Raw genomic sequence first — 22,419 nt, 5'->3', positions numbered from 1 at the left:
ACAGCAGTTTTCAAATATAAGAATCTGAGACTGTAGTCCAATTTTAGTTCAAAAGAATAAAGTCCACCATTAAAAAATTCCATTACCTATATGAATGCATCCATTGCTCATTTGGTGTGGGTTTCAACTAATTTTAAAAACTTTGTAAAACTTCTTTTGATTTCCACCTGAAAGTGTAGCTGTTAACCTGCACGTTATCCTTTTTGGAGGAGACAGAAACAACCCGTGTTGTATAGAAATATGGTTTACTTGAGTCGATGTAAAAGTTGGTATAAAATCTTTATCAAGACTTGTTTCTGTTTTTTCCAGTTATAAGTGACCAAACCAAACGCAGCATCCTTTCAAGTTTGTTTATTAGTGCAAAACACAATGAGTGAAAACAAAGTAAGAACACCGTTTTCTGGTTTGCAAGGGAAACAATAAATCGAGGACAATTGTCAATAATTTAATAAAGCATAACTTTATAAAGCCAGTTACAATTAAAAAAAAGAACATCTCTGACTTTCTCTTTTCTTTTGTATTCATTGATCAAGCACAACAAATAACAAGGTAATGGTAATTATAAGCATAAACCAAAGATTAGATTGGGCCCCATTCTGGCCGCCTGCAGCTGATAATGGGACCTTTAGCAATGAAGTTGCCCTTGGATATGACTTTGTGATCAAATACTTGGGATTCTAATACTCCTTAAGGGAAAGTTCAGACAGAGCCAGAATCCTAAAGATCTCAGAACTTACTGTTTCAGCTCCATCAACTCGTAAACTGAATTTGCCCCAACTCTGAAAATTATTTTTTAAGATCCCAGAGGAGAAAGAAAATGTAATTTCACAGATCTTTCGGAAAACTTAGATTATATATTATACTGTCCACTTTAATTTATATACTTGCATCTTGTATCTGTGAATAAATGACTCAAAATTTTCTGTATGAAAAAAAGATTTGAAAAAGCAGAAATGTTTGGTTTCTGCTTGACAATCCACAACTTGACTACCTTCTGGTATTAAAAAAGAAATATGTTTGGGTCAAATTTCTATTTTTTATTGTCAGGATGGACTTTACCTATAGGCATCTCAGTATATGTGTTTTTTTAATGAACAGTACTGCCATCTACCTGCAGTCTGACAGTCCAGAGACGTTGATGTGACTCTATCTCCATCTTATAGTCCAAAACACACACACACACACACTCACACACACACATGAAAACTCTTGGATTTCCAAGTGCACAATCAATTCATTTCAGAGCCTGTATGTTCACAGTGTTCATCTTCCACTGAGGCTGGACATTTCCAGTGTATTTTCAACCCTCCGCAACCAGACAATGCAATAAATACTGTACAATAAATAACAATAATATTAATATTCACTCAGTACCCCATCTCTGAAATACCGTTCTTTTTCCTTCTATCAACAATTACAACACCGTTCCTTGCAATAATTATTATTAGTCATGTAACTACATATGATGCACTCGTTTCCACTTTTCAACAGTTTGAATATCACTATTAACAGAATCACACACACACGGCAGCAATCCAGACACAGGAGTGGTTAAGATAGTGGGTTCACATTATAGTGGTATTAGTAATAAATGTCTTCATATTTTTTAGGAGGCTGGAAATACAGACAAACCTTGTGGTTTTGCCCAAATTTGTCCTAATCCTCTTTGTAAAATAAAGAAACATATAAACCATGGAAAACTTTACAAATATGGCTTAAAATAAGGATTTTAGCAGCCCATAGTTTTCTACTGTTTTATACGTTTTGGTGAAGTCAAATTAAATGAAGACTGGCAGACATAATTAACACAACTTACTTATTTTACATTAAATGTGCCACTTTGCAAGTAGTATGGCATCTATAGACTGTACAGTGCAGTAACCAGCAGAAATGTCAATACTTTGAATTATTGTGTGTGATATACAGTACAAAACATTAAATATATCTTAGCTTATGTGTTGTTTGTGGCTATACAGAGTTCTGTTGCTATGTTATATGTAGATACAGCTGTCGTCATGGCCTTGATAATTCATAAATCTACTCGGAGAGATAAATAAGCCTCTTGATCAAGCTGAAGATGAGTAAGAACATCCGGAGCCAAAACTTTACCTTTAAAAGTATTTTTTTCAGAAATGCTTACAGCCTCATTTGTCTTCCCACTCGTGGCCACACGGTGGCACTGATGAGCAAGCAGATAAAAATTAAAAAGAAAACTTCTCTTCTCATAAGTGACACAGGTAAGTGACATGGACAGATCCACCATGGAAGGGCCAACAAGAACAAGAGTTCAGTTAACATTTGAAAAAAAAAAATAGACGAAGAAGGAATCAGAGGAGAAAGAAGGAGGCATGAGAGAGTGATTTAAACAAGGAGGAGTGGCTTTCATCACGCAAAGAAACCACCTGACAGCCAAATTGTGCTTCTTATTACCGACTTTTCTTCCACAACAGAGAATGGAGGAGTGTGCTTGAAAATCTACATGCAGGACTCCGGCCGGGTGGTTTTGTTTTTTGAAGTGACTGTCCCAACAGTTTCTTTGTCATGCTAGTGTTTTTTTTGTGTTTTTTTTTTTCAGATGGTTCCTTCACCCGCTTCTCGTTTTCTACCCAAACTTGCTCTTCATTCAACTCAAGGAATAAGCAGGTTGTTGTGACTGCCCATTGCAGTTTCATGGATACACTCAGGGATGGGATTGGTTGGTGATTGATCACCTGGCCCAAGAACTGCCCACGCTGGTTACAGACATGATGCTACAGCGCTTCTTCACCATCATGTTGATGTACGCTCTCATGATCTTGGTGATCTCTCCAACCTAAAGAGGAAAACGGATTAGATTTAGTTGCATGGTCACACATTTTTAGGCATTAGCTATACTAAAAACATGTAGAGAATTTAGGCATTATAAATAAACCCCAGATTCAATCAAAAGAAAAAAAAGGTTTTACATTTTGTCGCCTTAAAGATTTGTACTGATTTCTGGTGTCAAGACATAAAAATCTTGATGGACACTCATTTATAACAAGGTTGTCACACCTTCTTTTAGCACAAATATTAAAATAATAAACTATTTGTTGCTGTTTGTACAAGCTTATCTGTCTTTTTTTTAACCATGGATTAGCATTTCATATGTGTTTCTCATACACAGTTTTATATTTTTAAATTGAAAAAAGCAATATTGTTAATTTTAAACAACCTAATCTTAGATGTAAATTTAAAAAAATTGTAATTGTAATTTAATGGGTTCGGTAAAAATTTGCTTTGGATTCATCAAATCCATGAATTAACGTCCCTATATTTGCGCTCTTTTTGTTCAGGCAAGAAGAGCTTTTTTGTGAATATTAATTTTGCAATTTTACAAAAGGAAGGTCCAACTTTAATTATGATGTTTTAAACAAAAACATTGAATACTTTTATAAATATCCATAAAAAATAATTTAAACCAGAATGTACATACATTAATTATTGTTGTAAAATAGGAATTTTGAATATGGGAGTAAAAAAAATTGCTCCCTTCTGCCACCTGCTTGTAGTGGTCTTTGGAGGAACTGCAACATCTGATCCTTCTGGATTTGCATCAAATTTGGTGACTAATTTCTAATGCTGTTTACATTTAAATCTATAGCAAATTTGATAAAAGCTGAGTTCTCACCAGTGAAGTCTCGAAAAACATCTCCCTCTCATCCACAATGATCTTATAGGTGCAGGGTTGTGAAGCTCCAAAGAAGGTGATGTGTTCGTACTGGAAAGTCTCCAGGGGTTTGGGTTCACCTCGTTTATACACAGAAACATTATCAGCACTCACACCCAGCCACAGGTCATGAGGGAAACCTCCTTCTTTACACTGTCAGGATGAGAAATGCAAAGGAGAAGGGCATCAAGGGGTTAATAATGTCCATTTTAATGCGTTATATAATGTGCTTTTTGTATCCTCACCTCTACATCAAACAAAGTAGATCCATAGCCAGGCCACTCCTTAATGATACTCATGTATTTAAGCATGGCCTGGTGCTGCGGCATGCCTTGCAGACGGGTCCACTTCTCCAGAACACTTGTTCGCGTGGCAGAAGTTTCCTCCTTGACCCACATCTCCAGCATTTGCTCCTCCTCCACCTGAAATAGAAAAAAGTTTAACCTCCATGCAAGTGAAAGTGAAATCTTCACACTGTTGAAAGAATAGATTTTAAAACAATATTGTTTCTATTTTTTATTAGCTGATTCCAAGTCACGGCTCCCTAAAGAGATGGCATATGCTTTATTTCTGCAAAGATGCCAAATAAATTTGTTGGAATTATACTTTGATTAGGTGGAAATGGTCTTAACAAGCATCTGGCTAAGATATTTTCTGTTAGTTGTGCTCCATGTCAATTCTTTATACAAAACATTTAAACATTTCATTCTTTTCCACATATGAGGGAATGTGAGGAAGGGGTAAAACCACCAGAAATCTAACAGGTAAAATTTAATGTGAAAAAAATAAAGGAAAAAAAAAGATTTTAAATGCTCCTCTATATGATTAGATATAAAAAAAAAAAACATGTTTCTTTACTAACTAAATTTATAGTTGTATATTATATGGGGGGTATGGAGGCTCATAGTTTCAGTTGACTGTTAGATCATTTTATTCTTTTCCTTTGAGCGGCTTTCTTTAAAAGGTGGCAGCGGCTACATTTGCAAACTGCAAACTGCAAACAAAGTTTATTTGTATGGTAAATGGGGTAAAGAGGATCACTACTGTTTTGTGTTTTGAAATAATAAAAAAATGTAATGTGCTATAATTATTTTACATGGAAATACACAGTAGAGCAGGGGTCTGCAACTTTTGATGCTAAAAGACCCAAAAAAAACAACGAGAGCTGCAAAGTCCCGCTTCACTGTTTGGAAGAATTAAGCCTTTTATTTTTGAAATGCAGCTTTTAGATATGTACAGTAACTGAATTATAACATTGTTATATGTTCTATATGGAGAAAAGTCTAAATTAATTTTACTTTAGACAAGAGCACATACAAGTTTATTCTAAATAAAAACACATCCTTTGTCATAACTAACCAATTATTTTTCAAAGTATTTTTCTTTAAAGTCAAAGAGCCAAAATGAAGCGATAAAAGCCTATGGTTGCAGACCCCCACACTAGAGCATCTTCAAAATTTATTTTACATTTTCCACCCACACTACTGACCTTCTGCTTCTTCAGTGAACCTGTTTTGAAACTTCTCCTGAGGGTGCCGTCCAGGAAGCTGGGAGTCTTTCGTTTCTCTGTGCCTGTCCCAGCCCCGCCCTGTCCTCCTATTGTGCAGATTCCATCTCCCATCCCTCCACTCCCTCTTCCTCCAGCTCCGCCTGCAGCGCCAACACCCGGTTTGGTGGAATGGAGGATTCGATTCCGAAGGCGTCCGATAGGATAAACGCTTCCCAGGCTCCATCCAACCCGGCCAGCTCCATCTCCATGGAGATACTGGAGGCGTAAAGCTGCCAAGTGCTGCAGAGTTTCCTCTGAGGCTGGGAAGTGACCACTGATCAAAGACTCATGAGCCTTTGACAAAGACAGAGCAGCTTTCAGAAAATCATACATTTCTGAAATTCTCCACAAAGTAACATTTTTTGTCTTTTTGGTTTAAACCTTTATATAACACATAAATTTACTTTAGGACCAGCACAAAATCCAAAAAATAGTGTGTGTAAAATTAAGCGGAGTTAAATTAAAAGATGAACAAGCCCTGTATGCTGTATTAGTTTAAATTTAATGAAGCGTCTCAATGAGGAAGCATTTTCTTTTAGAAAAATAAAAAAAATTTGAACGATTGCCTCTGAAAAAAAGGATAAAAAACAAGCAGACACAAAAAACAGTTTTTTAAAAGGTCTACGACCCACTTACTGTTGTCATATCTGACATTTAAATGAAAAATGATCAAATTAAGCACATGAAACAGTAAGATGAAATCATCAGAAAAGACTCATACATGTTAAAAAACGTAACTTTGCAACAAACAAACCACATCACTTAAGACATCTGAACTGAAGTAATAAAAATACACAAACAGAATAATGGTTGAAGCAAAGCGACACTGTCTTAAATCATTCAATATATGCTTAAATAAGTAAAAGTCAAAATAGAAAACCCCTTAGAAATTAACTGCTTTAAGTCAATATTTATACTTTTTGAGTGTTAGAATAAATCTTACTTGTTCAAACATGAATGCGAACTCCACACCCTCTTTGGGCATGCTCTCCACATCCAAGAAGCAGTAGAGTTTGAAGTACAGTTTCCACTCTCCCTCCTCCTCTTCTTCTTCACTGCCTGCCAGCCTACAGAATAACAGACACATCCTATGTTCTCACAATCAAAAAGATTAACAACAACCTCTTAAAGTCCCACTCTAATCATATTTTGATGTAAATGTTTTCAATGGTCTTTTAATGATGATTTTGCCATTTTTAACCAAAATTTAAAAAAGTAAAAACTGTGTTGTTTTCCTGGACATAGTTTCTGACTGCAATACTGGAGCTATCCAGCTGTAACGTTTGGAGCTCAGACGAACACTGGTCTGTAACTGGATGCATCAGAATGGAGCAGAGCAGGGAGCTTGTAGCCCACCCAGCGTATATTCTGTCACAAATTAACCCTTTGTTGAACGGTATTTTTGCATCTGCTGCTGATTCACAACGATCTAAATAAGGAAATATTCAGGAATTAAAATTTGAGTTACGGTAATTTTCTTTATGTTTGTCCTCCATCACCATTTTTATCGAATGGGGTATTTAAAGCATAATTTACAAGGTTATAAAAAGACACACCTTTCAAATTTGGCCAGAACATCCGCCACAATCACTCTGCTCTCCAGAGCTCGGTCTATGAAGGAGTTGTGTTCAAACAGAGAAAACAGGTTCTTGCTGTCCTCCATAGCCAGACCTCGGATCAGCTTCTCAACAACCTGCAAACAGCATCAAGGAAAGCAAATTAATGCTCACTTTAGGACTCGAGAAAGTGGAATCGGAATTCAACGGTTTTCACCCATATTATAACAGCAATACCTGATACAATCTATAGGAAAGAACAATCTTTACTACCACAAAAGGATTTTTGATTTAAACTACTTTTTCATGTAAAACACAACATAAAAGGATCAAAATAAAATAAAAAATTCTCAGATTTGATGAATTCCACTGATTTACTATTCAATGGATTAGGAGTGTTCTGTACAGTTGTACGGTGTTTAGACCCAAAAACGTGGCAAATGATCGCTGTTTTTTTCAAAGTGTCCTGCCCTTCTACTCATGGATATCCATTCCACAGCTTTACATAATAAATGCAGTAGAAATCCTTCATTAGGGCACAAAAAAGTGAGTAAAAATTGGTGCAATAGGACCCAAAGATTCAGGTCTATAAACAGGGGGCTCATCTCTCAGCGTGTCTGAGATCAAACTGCATTTGTTTATTTTTTTTATTAAGTACACAATTTACATTTAATGCCTTCTGACTTATTTAAGTGCATGTAAGGTATAGTTGTCTTTGTAATAATATGGGACCCTTTATAGGTGTGCATCCAAAGTAAAGTGAATGATCTGACAGTTCTACATGTGTAGGTTGACGCACCTCTCCAGCAGTGGTGTGTGAGTTGATGGAGATCTTGCAGGAACCTCCTCCATGGCAGTACACCGTAGTGCTCATCTCCTGTCTCACCAGCAGGGCGGCGATCTCCTCCTGCGACGGTACAAACTCACGAGTCTTGGTCTTCTTCAGGGATTCCCCGACGAAGCTGGCGTAGCGTTCAATCTCTGTGCCGGGGTAACGCTCGCGTACCCTGTGTATAGGTAAACACGCTCAGAGGGAATTTCCTGTAAACAACAGCGGCCTGTCACTACAGAAGAACTCACAGACCTCTTGAGGTGGAAGCGGAGGTATCTCAGGATGGCTCGGCCTGGTAGGAAGGTGCAGCTCATGCAGGTGAGCAGGTGCCAATGTGCCAGATTGGCCGGGCTGTTCGGTTGAGGCACGTGATTGGTCTGTTTGATCACCTGACAATAAACCTGAAAAAAAGGAACGACAGCAGAGTGCAAAACCGTCCATTGGATTTAACCAATAAATGTTTGGTTTCGCAGAATGTGCATGGAAACGACTGCTACCTCGTCCCTGAGAGGCCGAAGGTCCTGGCAGGTCTGCAGGATGCCCTGAATAATTGGCACCGTGTCTGCCAGCGTCTCCATCTCCTGCAGTGAGTTGAAAACTCTCACCGCCTCGTCCTGCAGGCTGGCATAGCCCTGTTGCCTTTGCACTACATATGACATCAATAAGTCACGTGAGATCTTTTTCAATCCCCGACAGTGAAACATTACTGGAAATTGACTCACAGCTGGTGACCTCTCCATAAGGAAGCGGCAGAAGAGGGGAGTGCAGAGGATGCTGGGTGTATCTGAGGATGGGGTTCCTCCTGTACATCTGCTCCACTATTTCTGGGTTCACACTGTTCTCCTGAAGGAGGGGGACGGTGCATTTGAACTTGTCTTTTTTTACCATATCTTTTAAAAGGTTTCCAGGAGCGTGTTTTTACCTTAATGTCTCTGATGAGTTGCAAAGTGGGAGTTTCTATCGGGGTCTTGCTGTCGATGACCCCCTGTATTGCAGCTGTCCACCTCATGGCCTCATTCAGCATCTTAGTATAAAGGCGGTAGGAATGCTTCCTGCCATACACTATGATGTTCCAGTAGCCTGTTAAACAGAGATTATGTCAAGAAATATTGCATACAATAAACTAAAACCTATTTTTATGCATCATGTGCCAAGTAAAAACTTATTCTTTTACACTTAGATAATTTAATCCAGAAAAAACAGTAATCTTCAAGTAATCCCTAAATGACAGTGCCCTTTGGTATTTGCTTATATCACCTGTTTCTCTGTGGACTCGCTCATCCGGCTGAATGACAGAGCAGAGGGAATTAAGCACCAGGGTTCCCATCTTTGAGGAGTTTCGCTCAGAGCTCTTGTAGTAATCCAGGGAGTTGTGGGTCAAGACGAACCAGCGTTTCTTCAGCTTCAGGGACGTGCTTTTAGAGTTGGTCTTCATCTCTTTTTGGAGCCAGCCTGGAGATGAAGCAGAGACAGTTACCAGTAGTTAAAAGAAGACAGTGGATGCATTCTCCATTGTATCATGATACATATTTTCATTAAGTGTTTTTAAAATATTTGTTATAGTTTGATTTAAAACTCAATAGTTTCAAGAATATAACTGAAAAAACTCTCACCTCTAACTAGGAACTCTTGGCCGTCAACCCGAGCGTCTCCTTTGGGTTTCTGCAACAGACTGATCCAATGATGCATCTCCTCAGGCGTGTCGCTGTTGCAGTGGATCACACGGTTGGCCGTGATGATGACAAAAGAATTGGGCCTGAAAAAAAGAAGACTGGTCATAAGAATCACATCTCATATTTGAAAGACTGTTTCTTAGTCCGTTTGTCTACTTTTAATGAAGTTTTACCATTTTTTATCATGTATTTTAGGGATATTCCTAGTACTTGTGAACTCTGACAAAAACTATGATCTAACTTTACATGCTGTATATTATATTATATGTAAACATGTATACAGTATATTGTGTATATATAAATATTTATACTGCCTTTTATTGCTTTTATTATTGTCTTTTTAATTATGATTCCTAATGCCATAATTGTTTCTAAATGTTGTCCTGCTCCTTGCATGATAACTATAAAGTGTTCAGTTTTTGTCAAGACTTCTCCAAACTTATCCTTTTTATTTTTTGTTTTTTTTAAACCAGTTTTATTTTGTTTAAAAACATATATTTTTTTTTACATTTTTACATAAGGGAACTTTTTATTGATTAATATGATTATAAATTCTGAAATTAAAAACCTATAAAAGAAAAGTTTAAGAAAATTCAGTCAATGCATTTGAATAATCAGTTTCCATTTTTTAGATAAAGATTGATAAGATGTTGATGAATCAATTTTTTAAACTCAGACCATTGAACATGTACCGCTTCATGCTTACCTTACTTTATTTCCAATTTAACAAAAAATTGTCTTCAATGTTTTGTTTCTTTGAAAGGTGATGCTAAATTAAGTGGAGTCCTAGATTAAATAGCACATAGCGAATTAGTAATTTATGGCGTGAAGGGGGAATGTTTTTGCTCTTGTTTTAAATTACCAATAAACCTTACCGGTCTGGATTGTCTGACGCACAAACGGAGTCAATCAATCCCACATCCAGAGTTCCCTAAACAAAACATCAGGTTGAGTTTCAATTCAAAAAGAGGAACAGCAACACTTTACATTTAAAAATGGATCTCCATTAAAATATGTTTTTATTACATGTGATGATAGGAGACAGAAAATATCTTGTGATTTCCAGCTGAAAAGTTAATGCAAACATGATGAAATAAACTAAGATAAAATGATCCCTTTAAAAGACCCACCACAGCATTTTTGGGGTTGGCTTGCTCATGGGACATGTCCAGTAGCTGCTCAGGAGTGCACACTCGAACCTTGCTAAGCACTTTAAACCACCCACTACACAGATATATAAAAAAGAAGCATTTATGTGTCACAAAATATTTTTTAAAAGCAGAAACAAGTTTTCTTTTCAGGTTTCATTACAAATATCTATTTTACCTGGCGTCTTCTGGCGACTCGGCAAACACCTGATACGTCCTCTCATCTGTCACAATGTTCAGAGCATTCTCCTTCTCGTGGTTATCTACAATCTCCCTGCAAACAGAAAAACGTCTGAGAAAGACCTCAAGAAAAATAAATGTTAAAAAAGTTGAATGTTCATGAAAAGATTTACTTGGCTGCTTTGATGTCGATGGTCCCTTTAAGCTTCTCCTCACTGTCGTTCTCGTAATACATCAGCTTGCTGTCCCTGAGTACAAACCAGCGCATCTTCCAGTTCCTGGTGAGGAAAAAATGGAGTCATGAAAATGAATAATAAAATGCACTAAATGTATACAAACAATGCAGCTGCACTCATTGCTTTTACATTTTTTGGATTTGTCCCATAAGTGATCAAATCCAATATATAATTTTTATTTATCAATTATTTCACTTTAATTAAAGAGCAGTAAAAATGTTTATATATTCTAGAGTTTTTATAATATATAATTAACACCAAAATCTTCAGTAAAAGCATGTTTTTAAAAGAAACCTTACCAGGTAAAGCTTCAGAAAGCCAAGCATCAACTTGAGAATTGTGGCCACTTTTATGCAACAAAATGATCCTTTTGCACAAGAATCATCTTCTAATAGACATTTCCTTCATTGCATTTCATTGAGGTAACATGCAAGCTTCACCCCGTAGTAACTACAACAACCTCCGTGACAAAGTGGAGAGCCCTCCTCCTTTCTTGTAGAGCCAGCCAGACTTCAGAGACTCTTGTTTGGACCGGAACCACATGAAAGTCTCATCCTTGAGCACGCACCAACGCCTCCTCCACGGGATCATCAGGCCAGCTAAAAGGGGTTTGGATGTCATTTAGACGATTATGTTTGATTTGGTATTCATATCAGAAGCTATGAAGCATTTAAAGCAATTAAAATGTGACATTTCGATAGAACGGTATGATTGCATGTGTACCTTTCATGTAAAGGTAGCCGTGGAAATATGGCGGCCCGTTTCCGTTAAGCAAAGTCACTCTACCGTTTGTCACTTCTTCATCTGTGTCCATCAGACCATCATGTTCATCGTCGCTGTCCGCGTACTATGACATCACAGAATTATACGGGTTAGCTGTGAAATAACATGATTGTGTGTGTTACTTTCTGTGTGAGGGTGCGTCCTCACAGAGTCAGAGCTCCCTCTGTACGACTCAATGCTGGCGTTGGTGCAGGTTGACTTCCTCGGGTGCTCCTCGTCCGTCACCGCCGTGCTCCCACGGTTGCTTCCAGAGACAGAACTGTCGTCTCCGGCGGTGACTGACCCCTCTTCCTCCTCCTGGTCGTAGTCTGACTCTGTGTCAGCCGGCATGCTGTAGATCGGCTCCTCTCCATCCACCAGGCTGTCCACCATGCTCACTTTCCTTTCTGTCTCTGACTTTGCTGCTTCTTTCTGCTTTTCTTCTCCGGGGGGTGGTGGGCCTGCAGGAGGTGGGACAGCAGCACCATCTCCAGGTGGAGGTAAAGGAGGAGGAGGGATCCCATCTGGTGTGCCATCTGTGGGGAGAGCTGGAGGCGGAGGGGGTGCAGGGGGTACTGTTCCCTCTGCAAAAGCAGGTGGAGGAGGAGGGAGGTGAGCAAATATGTCCTGATCAATCGGCACATCAGACTCGGCGGGAGGAGGAAAGTCAGGTAAAGGAATGCACTCCTCCTCAGCATGAAAGCCTTCGTCCACTTCCTCCTCCTTGGATGCGCCTGCAGCTGCGCTCGCTTTTTTGGGGCTATTCTCTGCAGCAGGCTTTGCCTCAGCAGCTCCCAGAGATGGATCCACACCTCCGAAGTTCAGGAGGTCGATGAGTTCTGTGGCTTTACGGGAGGCCTCCTTCTTCATCCGTTTGAGCTCGGCATCTCGGCGCAGCTGCAGCTCCTGCTTGGAGGACTCGCAGAGCTGCGACACCTCGTCCTCTCGCTTCTTCTGCAAGCGCTCAATCTCCCTCTCAAGCTGAAGGATCTCCTCCATCTGACGAACTTGATCCTGAAGGAAGAAAATTCAACTTATGCCATTACAGTACATAAACTCAAATCACTTTTTTAATTAAATATTGATTAAATTGATGGTAAAGTCAGGCATTTTCACTAAAAACAAACAATTAAGAATTCATTCATTTTTTTCTATTCTGCTTAGTCCCTTTCGGGGTCACGGGGTTGCCGGAGCCTATCCCGGCCACTTGGGCGTAGGCAAGGGATACCCTGGACTGGTCGACAGTCTGTCGCAGGGTGGAATATCCTCAATCACACATCCATTCACTCTCACACTCACACCTATGGACAATTTAGAATTGCCAATCAACCTATGTAGCATGTTTTTGGAGGGTGGGAGGAAGCCGGAGATCCCGGAGAAAACCCACGCATGCACGGGGAGAACATGCAAACTCCACACAGAAAGGTCCCCCATTGATGTTGTGTTTTTCATGTCCCCCAGCTGGGACTTGAACCGGGGGCCTTCTTGCTGTGAGGCAAGAGCGCTAACCACTGCGCCACCGTGCAGAACAAAGACATCTTGTGGTCTGTAAATGGATGCATCAGAATGGAGCAGAGTATGAAGCTTGCGGCTCACTAATTGTAGTACTTTTGTCATTACTGGAACCTTTTTTCAAAATGCATTTTTTATCTGCTCCTGATTCACAACATTTTGATTAAATAGATACTCAGAAAAGCAGTTTTAATCTTGATTTTTTTTTTATATGTGTCCTCCATAATGAAAAAAGGCTACAAAAACATATTAAAAACACCCAAAACAGGATTTTTAATGGTGTGGGTCTTTCAGGCTTGGACTTGAATTCCTAAAGCAGATTTTTAATCTGCTGAAACTCACATCTGATGTGTCTTCTGTTTTCTCTGCATCGTCTTTTGCTTCCTCTTGTTTCGCTTCGCCCGTCTTTTTAATCTCCTCCTCTTTCTTCTTCTGCTCTTCCTCCTTCTTTTTCTTCTCCTCTCTCAGTTTTCTGACACGGGAACGGGCCACTTGACCTCGTCTGTGCTTCTGCAGCACCAACACCGCCTTCCGCTGCTTCACAAACCGTCTGCGTTGGATGTGCCTCCGCAGGTGTTTCTGCAGGGTGATGACAGCGGCGCGTACCTGCTTGAAATGCTTCCTGCAAAATGAAAACAAAAACACATTGGATTCAAAAGAGATCAAATAACTAATTTGTGTGTTTAGAGTGGCTACATGGTGTAGAACAGAAAGAGACTTACTTTGCAGAAAAAGTCAGCAAGTGGGCTCGGATTATCATGGCAGCCTGTCGCCGGACTTCATCCCTGTCCTTCTCTAGTCGCTGCTCCAAAGATTCTTTCATAAACACCTACAAAAGTCATTCCAATCCTGAGAAATCTTTGGCATAATACACATTTTTTAAGCATGTATTAGTCATGCACGTCAGAGGGCAGAGGAAGGCTGTCTTAGTCTTACCTTAGTCTTCCCCAACTGCCACTCTTTCTTTGTCTTATCGTATTTGAGTAATAAATCTGTGGTTCTTTTCTTGTCATCTCCCACTGTGGGAACTTTGTCTTTCAGAATGATCTTATATCTAACACACAGACAACAAAAGAGTGTAAAACTACAAGACAGAGAGCTGAGGGGAAACGCTTAGATGTAGAGCTACTCGCCGTGAGAAGAAATCTTTGAAAGTTCTGCGAACGGGAAAGCCAGCACGACGGATCTTCACTGTCTCCAACATCCCAGAATATCTCAGCTGGTTTAGGACGATTTCTGGGTCAAATACATTTGGATTCTACAAGAAAAAAGGATAGGATAGTGTGCATTGTGCTTAAATTGAGAAAAAACACAAAACTATTTGGGAAAAAACAAAAAACAAACCTTTTCCATGTTGGGTTTAATGCAGCGGATGAAAAAAGGGTTGGATGCACTTAGAGTTGCCATGAGAGCATGAAGAGAGTCCTGAGGAGATGTAAACATTTGACATCACATAGAACTCCATCCACTAAATGCACTAACAAAATTTGTCCTAACTTATTAGCTCGTCATCAGATTTGGCATAAATTGGCAGAAAGATGACCAATTTTCTATTTATTTTTATATATTTAATAGGATCAGCACTGATTTAATTTATAAAATACAAAGAAAGAGCAATGTAGACAGGCTTTTTGTGTTTAAAAAGAAAATGTAACTGATTACGATGTTTTATTATTTAGTATTTTAATCAATTTCTTGTTTTTTTAAATCAATATTCTGATTTTAAAAAATTGCAGATGAGAGTTAAAGCTTGTGTTGTTCTCCAAGCCCTCATTTTGGCACTTCTACCACATTTGGGTGGGAGGGGCTTAGCAGGAAGCTTTGGAGGAAGTGACTCACCCTGAACTGGGAGCTGACTGTGGGTTTGCGTCTGGCAGTTCCCATCTTCTCCTCGTTGTTCCGACTGCCAACTTTCTCAAACAGGTCATAGATGAAGTCCAATCTGTGAAACAACAGAAACACAAAAAGAAGAGCAACTTCGGATTTGACTGTGACTTTTGCTGCTTTGTAAGACATATTAACATATTTTAAAACACTTTAATATAATAGGTATTGGACTCATGCGGACTATTTAGGGTTAACTTTTCAACATTTTCATTGAGATTTTTTAAATTACGGTACTTTTAAAAGTCGAAAACTCCACTTTTAAAAACACATGTTTTATGTTTTGTACTACCTGCTGTCCTTCAGCATGTTCAGGATGTCATCTCTGAAAGTGTCCCTGTTCTTCTCCAGGATTCCTCTGGCATTGTACAGGACCTGGACAAGCAAGGAAATGTTCATTTCCCAAACTAAAAAAGGTTTGTAGCTAATACTGGTTCTTTAGTCGTCCAAAACTTACCTCTCCTGCATAATGCTTTATACCAAACTGATGATCCGCAACTCTGGGCTTCACATAATAGGGGTTTGTCTGGTAAAAACAAACACAAAGATCTTAAAATATAAAGAAAAAAAACAGCGCACCACCTCAATATTAGTATTTTTTATGCATGAGGTGCACTGTTCACTCACAGAGTGTCGACTGTGCAGCTTCTCCAGCAGAGTGAAGTCTGTTCCTTTAGGGAATCTGCTTTCTTCATTCACCAAAGCCAACAAGCCCAGTTTCTAACAAAAAATTATTGGCATACATTTATCAATACATTTCAAGCAGCATCCAATCAGTGACACATTCAATAGTTCAAACCTTCTCTATCAGATCAAGACACTCAGCGTTGTCCATCCAGTCAATTGCATCCCACTGAACACCTTCCCTGAGAAGATTAATCCAGAGTTAGCTTTGTTTCTGCTGAAACCTAAAAACACAAAAAATGTTCTTTAATCGTCACCTGTTGTACTCCAGCTGCTCCAAGGAGAAGATATGCTTGTTGAAATATTCCTGAAGTTTCTCATTGGCGTAGTTGATGTTAAACTGTTCAAATCGATTCACCTGCAAGTAAAAGATTAAAAAACAGAAGTTAGGTCAGAGTTAGATTCCCAAAGCCTTTATGCAAATGAGGTGTGGCTGAATCTGTTTCTATGATACACATGTAAGTTAATTCTCTCATGAGGCAGTTAACCACCACAATACAGAATGAGGGTCAACCTATTAACCTCACCTGAAAAGAAACACAGGATTTGTTCAATGAGAAAATGTCATAAAATGGAGGCATTACTGCACATGCTCTGACCTCAAAATTCTCAAATCCAAAGATATCAAGAATGCCGATGGATTTGAAGTTTTCCTTTCCTTTGATCTTCTGATTTATCTTTAAGATGATCCATGAGAAACACTGGGAATATAGTGCCATGGCCACAGAGTCCCTGGAGTCAATGGCCTGCAGGAAAAAGGAAAGAAACAGAGAAGAAGGGTGACTTTACAGTTAAATGACAGAAAAGAACGTAAAGGAAGCAAATTAAAGAATGACATGCTGACCTGCTCGATCGTGAGAGGGGAGCAGATTTCTTCTCCTCTGAGGATTATGGAGCGCTGAGTCAGAACTTCATTCAGCTGGAAGGCGTCCAGACCCAACAGCTCGCTAGCATTAGTGACAACTGTGGAGCAAAGATGCGTTACGCTTCTGCAATCTGTAAACACCTGTGTACCAACAGAACCTCCCTGACCTTGTTTGGTGGTGATCTGGGCTCCTCCTGCAGTCATGAACTCAATGTTGCCGAGCTGTAGGACCCCAGACAGCAGCTTGAACATGTCTCTGATCTCCTCTTCTGTAAACTCTAAAACATTCAGTGCCTCCTGGGGAAAAACACCAATGAAACAAATCATTTCATTGCAACCCAAATAAATCAATGAGCAGCAATGTTAAAGTGGACAATGAGAAGTATGTAAACCAGCTGATCTTTGTTCACACTTCAGACAACAATCTTGTAATAGTTTTTAAATTTTGCATTTATTTTGCATGTATATGTATGCTTTTTCTGTGAGTTTCACTAAACCTTTCCACAATTTGATCTTCAGTCATCTGACAAGTTTGGCAAAAAACATTATTTTAAATGAAACACAATGTTAAACCTCACTGACCATAACCATATTGTACAGTTCTTTGTCATTCAGGCTCTTATCCTGCAGACACCCTGATTGGCTGAGGTAGTGAAACGCTTCTGCAGAATCTTCCAGGAAGTAGAGACCTTTAGGAGGAAACAAATAATGTTAACATATTACTTGGTTAGACTTCATACTGGATTACTTGCAATGGAAGACTAAATGAACTAAATGAAAAAAATTGTTATATTGTATAAGTTAATTTAACAGTAATATTTACAAAATACTCTTTTGTATTTAATGTTAAAACAATTGCATTTTTTTTAAATGGCAAAATTTTACAGTTAATTTAATCAATTTAATGCCAAAATCATGAAGTTATGTCATCTTTAAAGACACCAACAAATAGTTGTAATAGATAAATGATCAATAATTGTCAGAATGTGATGATTTATTTTCTCAGGGTTTTAATGTTTTAGTTTTTAAGAAAATTTTTTGAATTTTAAAAAGTTCTTTATTTGCAGCAATTAATGAAAATTCTACAGTAAATCACAGTTTGTAACAGTTTAATCATATGATTGATTCAAGTTGTTTTAGATGAAGCAGAAAGTCTAAACAAATGTAATCACTGAACAAATGATTCAGTACTTTTAACCAATAAACCCATGGCTGCTTTTCCTTAGCCTATTTCATCTACCAGTTTACTTTAAAATCATTATCATAAAATCACAATCTTCACAGGAAATCATATTTATTGATTGAGATGACAGAAAGAAAGAGTCAAGATTGAAAGATGTTCAGAGATTTTACTTTTGTGTTCCTTGGAGGCTCCTGCCAGCAGAGCGTAGAAGATGTGGTAGTTTCGCTCGCCAGGGTTTTGCCTCACTACACGATTCTATAGAAAATATCCAAGCAGCAATGATGTCCGATAAACACTTGATTTAAAAAAACAAATATATGTAAAACTGGACAAAACAGTCGCTAAATATATTTACCTTTTCCAGTAAATCTAAATTGTTACAGAGTCAAGGAAGCGCAAACATCACTTTTGTTCTTTGTAATCCACGTTCATAATGTATTTATTAGGTAAAACTGAAATCAGGATACAATCCACAACACAGCCTCCTTGGATGTTTCCGCTCTCAGAGAAGTGAAGTTGGATGAATTTCCCAAAGCGACTGGAGTTGTTGTTGTAAACAGTTTTGGCGTTACCAAAAGCCTCCATGATTGGACTGTGAAGAAAACCAGAACTTCAGGTTGGTGTGTGAGCTTCTGTCTGCTTTCTTCTGATGCTTAGGATCACACATAAAATGGTGAATCACGTATACTTATATAGTGCTTTTCTACCTTCCTCGAAGGCGCAAGGCACTTTACAGTCACATTCACCCATTCACACACTGATGGCAGCTCTGCTGCCAAACACTGGTGCCAACCTTCCACCAGAAGCAAGGTGGGGTTCAGTGTCTTGCCCAGGGACACTTCGACACATGGGCCAGCAAGGCGGGAATCAAACTTGCAGTATTCCGATTGGAGGTCGGCCACAGAAGTGCCCAATTCACTAAAAGTGTCTGCTGTAACAATCTAAATTCAATAATATTACAACATCCTATAATAAGCATGAACTAGAAATTCTGTGTTGAGTCTCTTTACCTGCTCTGGACAATGGCCTGCTCCACGCGTGTGGTTTTCTCTGACGGAGGAGTCCCAGCAGAGTTCTGGCTCATGACCGACAAAAACTGCAGCAGCAACTTGGTGCTCTCTGTCTTCCCCGCCCCTGACTCACCACTGCACTCACACACACACACACACACACACACGCATGTGCACACACACACATGTGCACACACACAGCCCAATTCAATTAAACACGTCATGACCTTCTCTGACATTCCAACATCCTAAACTAGTCGTCTCATCTAATTGACTCTGACGTTTTGTTGCTTCACAGAGATTGCATTAGTTTCCCATCTCTTGCCATCAAGATACTGAATGAGACATATGCTGACTGTAATTAAAAGCATGACACGCTACAGCCGTATTAGTTTGCATGTTCTCCCCGTGCATGTGAGTGTTTTCTCCAGGGACTCCAGTTTCCTCCCACCGTCCAAAAACATGCTTCATAGGTTAATTGGTTACTTTAAATTGGCCCTAGGAGTGAATGTGAGTGTGCATGGGTGTGTGATTTGTGTGGCCTTGCGACAGACTGGTGACCTGTCCAGGACGTCCCCTGCCTTTGCCGACAAGTGGCCGGGATAGGCAGCCAGCAGCCCCGTGACCCCGAAAGGGACAAAATGGGTTTAGAAGATTAATGAATGAATGAGTTAGTCTTTTTTTGCATAAAACTAGATTTTTATATTGTATTCCTATCTGACTGATTTTAATCAACATTATTTCATGAGACTCAATAAACAGTTTTCAAACAGGAGGAAATGAGTCTTTCCTCTCTTAAATTGTGTTTTGTGTTTGTGGTCTCTAATAAGTAGCATCATATATGTTAGTCATTGTTTTATGACTTACCTAACGGAAAATAAGACAAATATGTAAGATAAGCACCAATATGAAATAAAGTAGCCCAAAAAAGCTGCAAATCCATTCCAGGTCTTTTAATGGATTAGCTCTGTAAACAACACAAATCAGAGTTTTTGAATAGAGCTCACCTGATGAGGACACACTGGTTGTCATGCCTTTTCCAGATGCAACGATAACATTCGTTGGCCACAGCAAAAATATGTGGAGGGAGTTCACCAAGGTGGTGTTTAGAGTAAAGCTCCACCCTGTCGAGATCATAGAGACCTGGGACCTGTTTGTATGGGTTCACAGCTGCCAGGATGCTGCCGATATTGGTCTGAAAGAGGAGACATCAGTGTTTTAGTGCTTTAGTCAGACATAAAGACAGATACACAGATAGTCTGGAGAATAAATACTCAAATATATTTTTCACTAAAAATATGAACATGAAAAATTAAAGGGATTAAGATACATGTAGAAGATCAGACCTACTTTTCAGCCAAATGGTGTCATATACTTTTCACCAAACCAAAATGTTCTTGAAAGAAGTAGCTAACACCCACATGGGACATTCTTATGATCTGCTTATAGGAAATTCATGTATGGACATTAATTATTCTTCTAGATGACCATTAAACGGAGCCAGAATAATTTATATATTTCCTGAAATTGTCCAAAAAAAAACAGATGTTTTTTTTTTCTTGTCAGTTGTTTGTCTATAGCCATAAATACTCCAATTGCATTAGGAATTGTGGGTACTAAGTTGATATTTGTAGAAACCAAATATAGGAGCAATCCTTTCCCTTCTATGTATAAGTCAGTTATGGTGACACGTATTAAAATTAATAAACCCTGTTGAAATGTACCGATGTAACTACAATTATTGGGCAGAAGTGTCAGTTTACATCGTGTTAAACGTCAAGTCAAAATCCCATAAATAACATATGTTGATAGTTCCACAGACCTAAAGACCTACAGACATAAAGTTTTAATGGGAAAAAAACTTAATGATTTCTTTGGTGTGTCCCCCCCACATTATCTGCATTGGCATCTGAATTCACTCTTGCATACAAGCTTACAGACAAAGAGCCGTCCTCTAGATACACTCACATAGATATTATCATCCTGGTATCGCTTGTAAAGGTTGTGCATGATGGCAGCCTCGTGCAGTTCAGCCAGTGCTGACATGTCCTCCACTCCATCGATGCTGGTCTGGTGCATGGCGTACACCTGCTCCCTGGTGACCTCGGCCTGCTGCAGGTAAAGCACCTGTGCACAAAGGTGCAAAGTGACATTCAGACTCCATAAATGAATGAGCTTCTGTGCAGTCATCTGTTATTACAATTAAAAATGTTGGAAGCGTTTATCAGCTCTAGTTCTCAAACTGATACTAGAACTTACTGATACTAGAGTTTATGCGTTCACACCAGATTAAAGTAATGGGCGTTCCATTTTTGCCGCAATGCAACTTGTCAAAAATGCAAGTTGGGTTCAAATCTTGTTTTTTCCTACAAACCCCCATCTAATATATATATTTCATCCATTTAGATTAGAACTGAGGAGTCAGGGAAAAGCGGAACAATGAGTCTCCTTTTGAGAAAAAATCAAACCAAACAGAGAGGACAAAAGAAGGAAGTGGATTTGATGTTGCACAATGTGACAGGTGAAAGCAGCTCAGTGTGTATTCAGGTCAAACACACACACACACACTGCCTCTACTGAATTGCTCTTGTTCACTTCACTCACATATATATAAGATAACTGTCAGTGACTTTGGGCATAAAGGTCATTTATTCACTTGTCTGAGAACATCCGAGGCTTTTCTAAATCTGAGAGTGTGAGTGCACACATTAGAAGTGGAACAGATGAGGAGGAAGTCTGTTGAGATTGGCAGATGTGTGTGCTGTAGGCATTTAAACATGTTGCCCCTAAATAAATTTATTTCACTCCACTAACACTGACTTCCACAACACAGAGCTGCTGCATGGAGATGAGTGTCAGGGCAGAAAAAAAAAAATTCTCAGTGCAGAATCATTTTCTGCCTTCTGTCTGCAGGCACACCATAAGGTTATTTACAGCCAATATTAGCAAGATGCTGTATTTACTTTCCAAAATGTCAAGCTAGAGACATCTCATGCACACTTTGTTGGTAAATGCCAATGATAAGCCAACCTATGAAGTCACAAACCTTATTCACTCGTGTGCAAAAGAATGACCCAAATTCTTTAATCTTCCCCTAGAATAGCACAACTCATAGAAGCTAACACACAAGCCAAAGAGTTTTTCAGGAAGACACTCTCTCTTTGACTTTCCGTGTAGAGTTATATTTAGAAAGATAGAATAAATGTAAGTGTCTGGAACAGGGGTCTGCAACATCAAACATCAAAAGAGCTATTTGGTCCACTGTCTTAATGACCTAAACCTAGCGAGAGCTGCCAAACATTTAGACAAAAGACACATTTAGATTTTTTCTAAATAGACCATTTGTCATGGTTGGAGACACCATTCAATTATCAAATGTATTTTCTAAATAATTACAATAACTGAATGAATTTAATTTTTTTTATTAATAATCTATAAATAGCAACATTAACATCCTTTCAAAATAATGTACACTCTGCATCAAATAAGATCCTGTTGTTGCAGATTTACTTCAATTATAAATGCAAGAAACCCAAAAAAATTACATTTTCTATCAGTATGACAACAACTGGATGCTTTTGTGCAGCATTGACTAGAATGTGTGCTCAACTTAACTAATTTAACATTTATTCAAATGGTTTCCATTTTTATGTATAG

General features: G+C 38.7%; 1 protein-coding gene across 2 annotated transcripts in view; it reads right to left on the bottom strand.

The window, feature by feature from the left end:
- Positions 1–336: 336 nt before the first annotated feature.
- The window catches only part of myo10l1 (myosin X, like 1), a 39,170-nt gene continuing 17,087 nt past the window's right edge, over positions 337–22,419 (bottom strand). Inside the window, exons 3-43 of one of the 2 annotated variants that reach the window (XM_020713463.3) lie at positions 20,731–20,889; positions 19,770–19,957; positions 18,763–18,897; positions 18,220–18,344; positions 18,108–18,121; positions 17,923–18,007; positions 17,152–17,258; positions 16,737–16,866; positions 16,549–16,667; positions 16,304–16,450; positions 15,962–16,062; positions 15,820–15,886; positions 15,648–15,740; positions 15,478–15,546; positions 15,313–15,395; positions 14,976–15,078; positions 14,481–14,561; positions 14,270–14,394; positions 14,073–14,190; positions 13,859–13,965; positions 13,479–13,758; positions 11,793–12,638; positions 11,586–11,709; positions 11,320–11,461; positions 10,800–10,904; positions 10,625–10,720; positions 10,429–10,522; positions 10,174–10,229; positions 9,239–9,381; positions 8,883–9,077; positions 8,548–8,705; positions 8,348–8,468; positions 8,123–8,271; positions 7,878–8,026; positions 7,593–7,800; positions 6,794–6,930; positions 6,181–6,304; positions 5,178–5,531; positions 3,934–4,110; positions 3,650–3,841; positions 337–2,812 (exon numbers count right to left, since the gene is read on the bottom strand). In XM_020713463.3, coding sequence (XP_020569122.1) covers positions 2,708–2,812; positions 3,650–3,841; positions 3,934–4,110; positions 5,178–5,531; positions 6,181–6,304; positions 6,794–6,930; positions 7,593–7,800; positions 7,878–8,026; positions 8,123–8,271; positions 8,348–8,468; positions 8,548–8,705; positions 8,883–9,077; positions 9,239–9,381; positions 10,174–10,229; positions 10,429–10,522; positions 10,625–10,720; positions 10,800–10,904; positions 11,320–11,461; positions 11,586–11,709; positions 11,793–12,638; positions 13,479–13,758; positions 13,859–13,965; positions 14,073–14,190; positions 14,270–14,394; positions 14,481–14,561; positions 14,976–15,078; positions 15,313–15,395; positions 15,478–15,546; positions 15,648–15,740; positions 15,820–15,886; positions 15,962–16,062; positions 16,304–16,450; positions 16,549–16,667; positions 16,737–16,866; positions 17,152–17,258; positions 17,923–18,007; positions 18,108–18,121; positions 18,220–18,344; positions 18,763–18,897; positions 19,770–19,957; positions 20,731–20,889 — 6,111 coding nt within the window. In that variant the 3' untranslated portion in view covers positions 337–2,707. The remainder of the gene's footprint in view (positions 2,813–3,649; positions 3,842–3,933; positions 4,111–5,177; positions 5,532–6,180; positions 6,305–6,793; positions 6,931–7,592; positions 7,801–7,877; positions 8,027–8,122; positions 8,272–8,347; positions 8,469–8,547; positions 8,706–8,882; positions 9,078–9,238; positions 9,382–10,173; positions 10,230–10,428; positions 10,523–10,624; positions 10,721–10,799; positions 10,905–11,319; positions 11,462–11,585; positions 11,710–11,792; positions 12,639–13,478; positions 13,759–13,858; positions 13,966–14,072; positions 14,191–14,269; positions 14,395–14,480; positions 14,562–14,975; positions 15,079–15,312; positions 15,396–15,477; positions 15,547–15,647; positions 15,741–15,819; positions 15,887–15,961; positions 16,063–16,303; positions 16,451–16,548; positions 16,668–16,736; positions 16,867–17,151; positions 17,259–17,922; positions 18,008–18,107; positions 18,122–18,219; positions 18,345–18,762; positions 18,898–19,769; positions 19,958–20,730; positions 20,890–22,419) is intronic. The other variant, XM_011490258.4, reaches the window with a different exon arrangement.

The sequence above is a fragment of the Oryzias latipes genome, chromosome 22 (genome assembly GCF_053564925.1).
Source record: "Oryzias latipes strain Hd-rR chromosome 22, Olatipes_Hd-rR_3.1".
In the NCBI taxonomy this organism is placed as follows: domain Eukaryota; kingdom Metazoa; phylum Chordata; class Actinopteri; order Beloniformes; family Adrianichthyidae; genus Oryzias; species Oryzias latipes.
The sequence above is the reverse complement of the archived record's forward strand: the minus strand, read 5'-3'. Positions and strand labels throughout refer to the sequence as shown.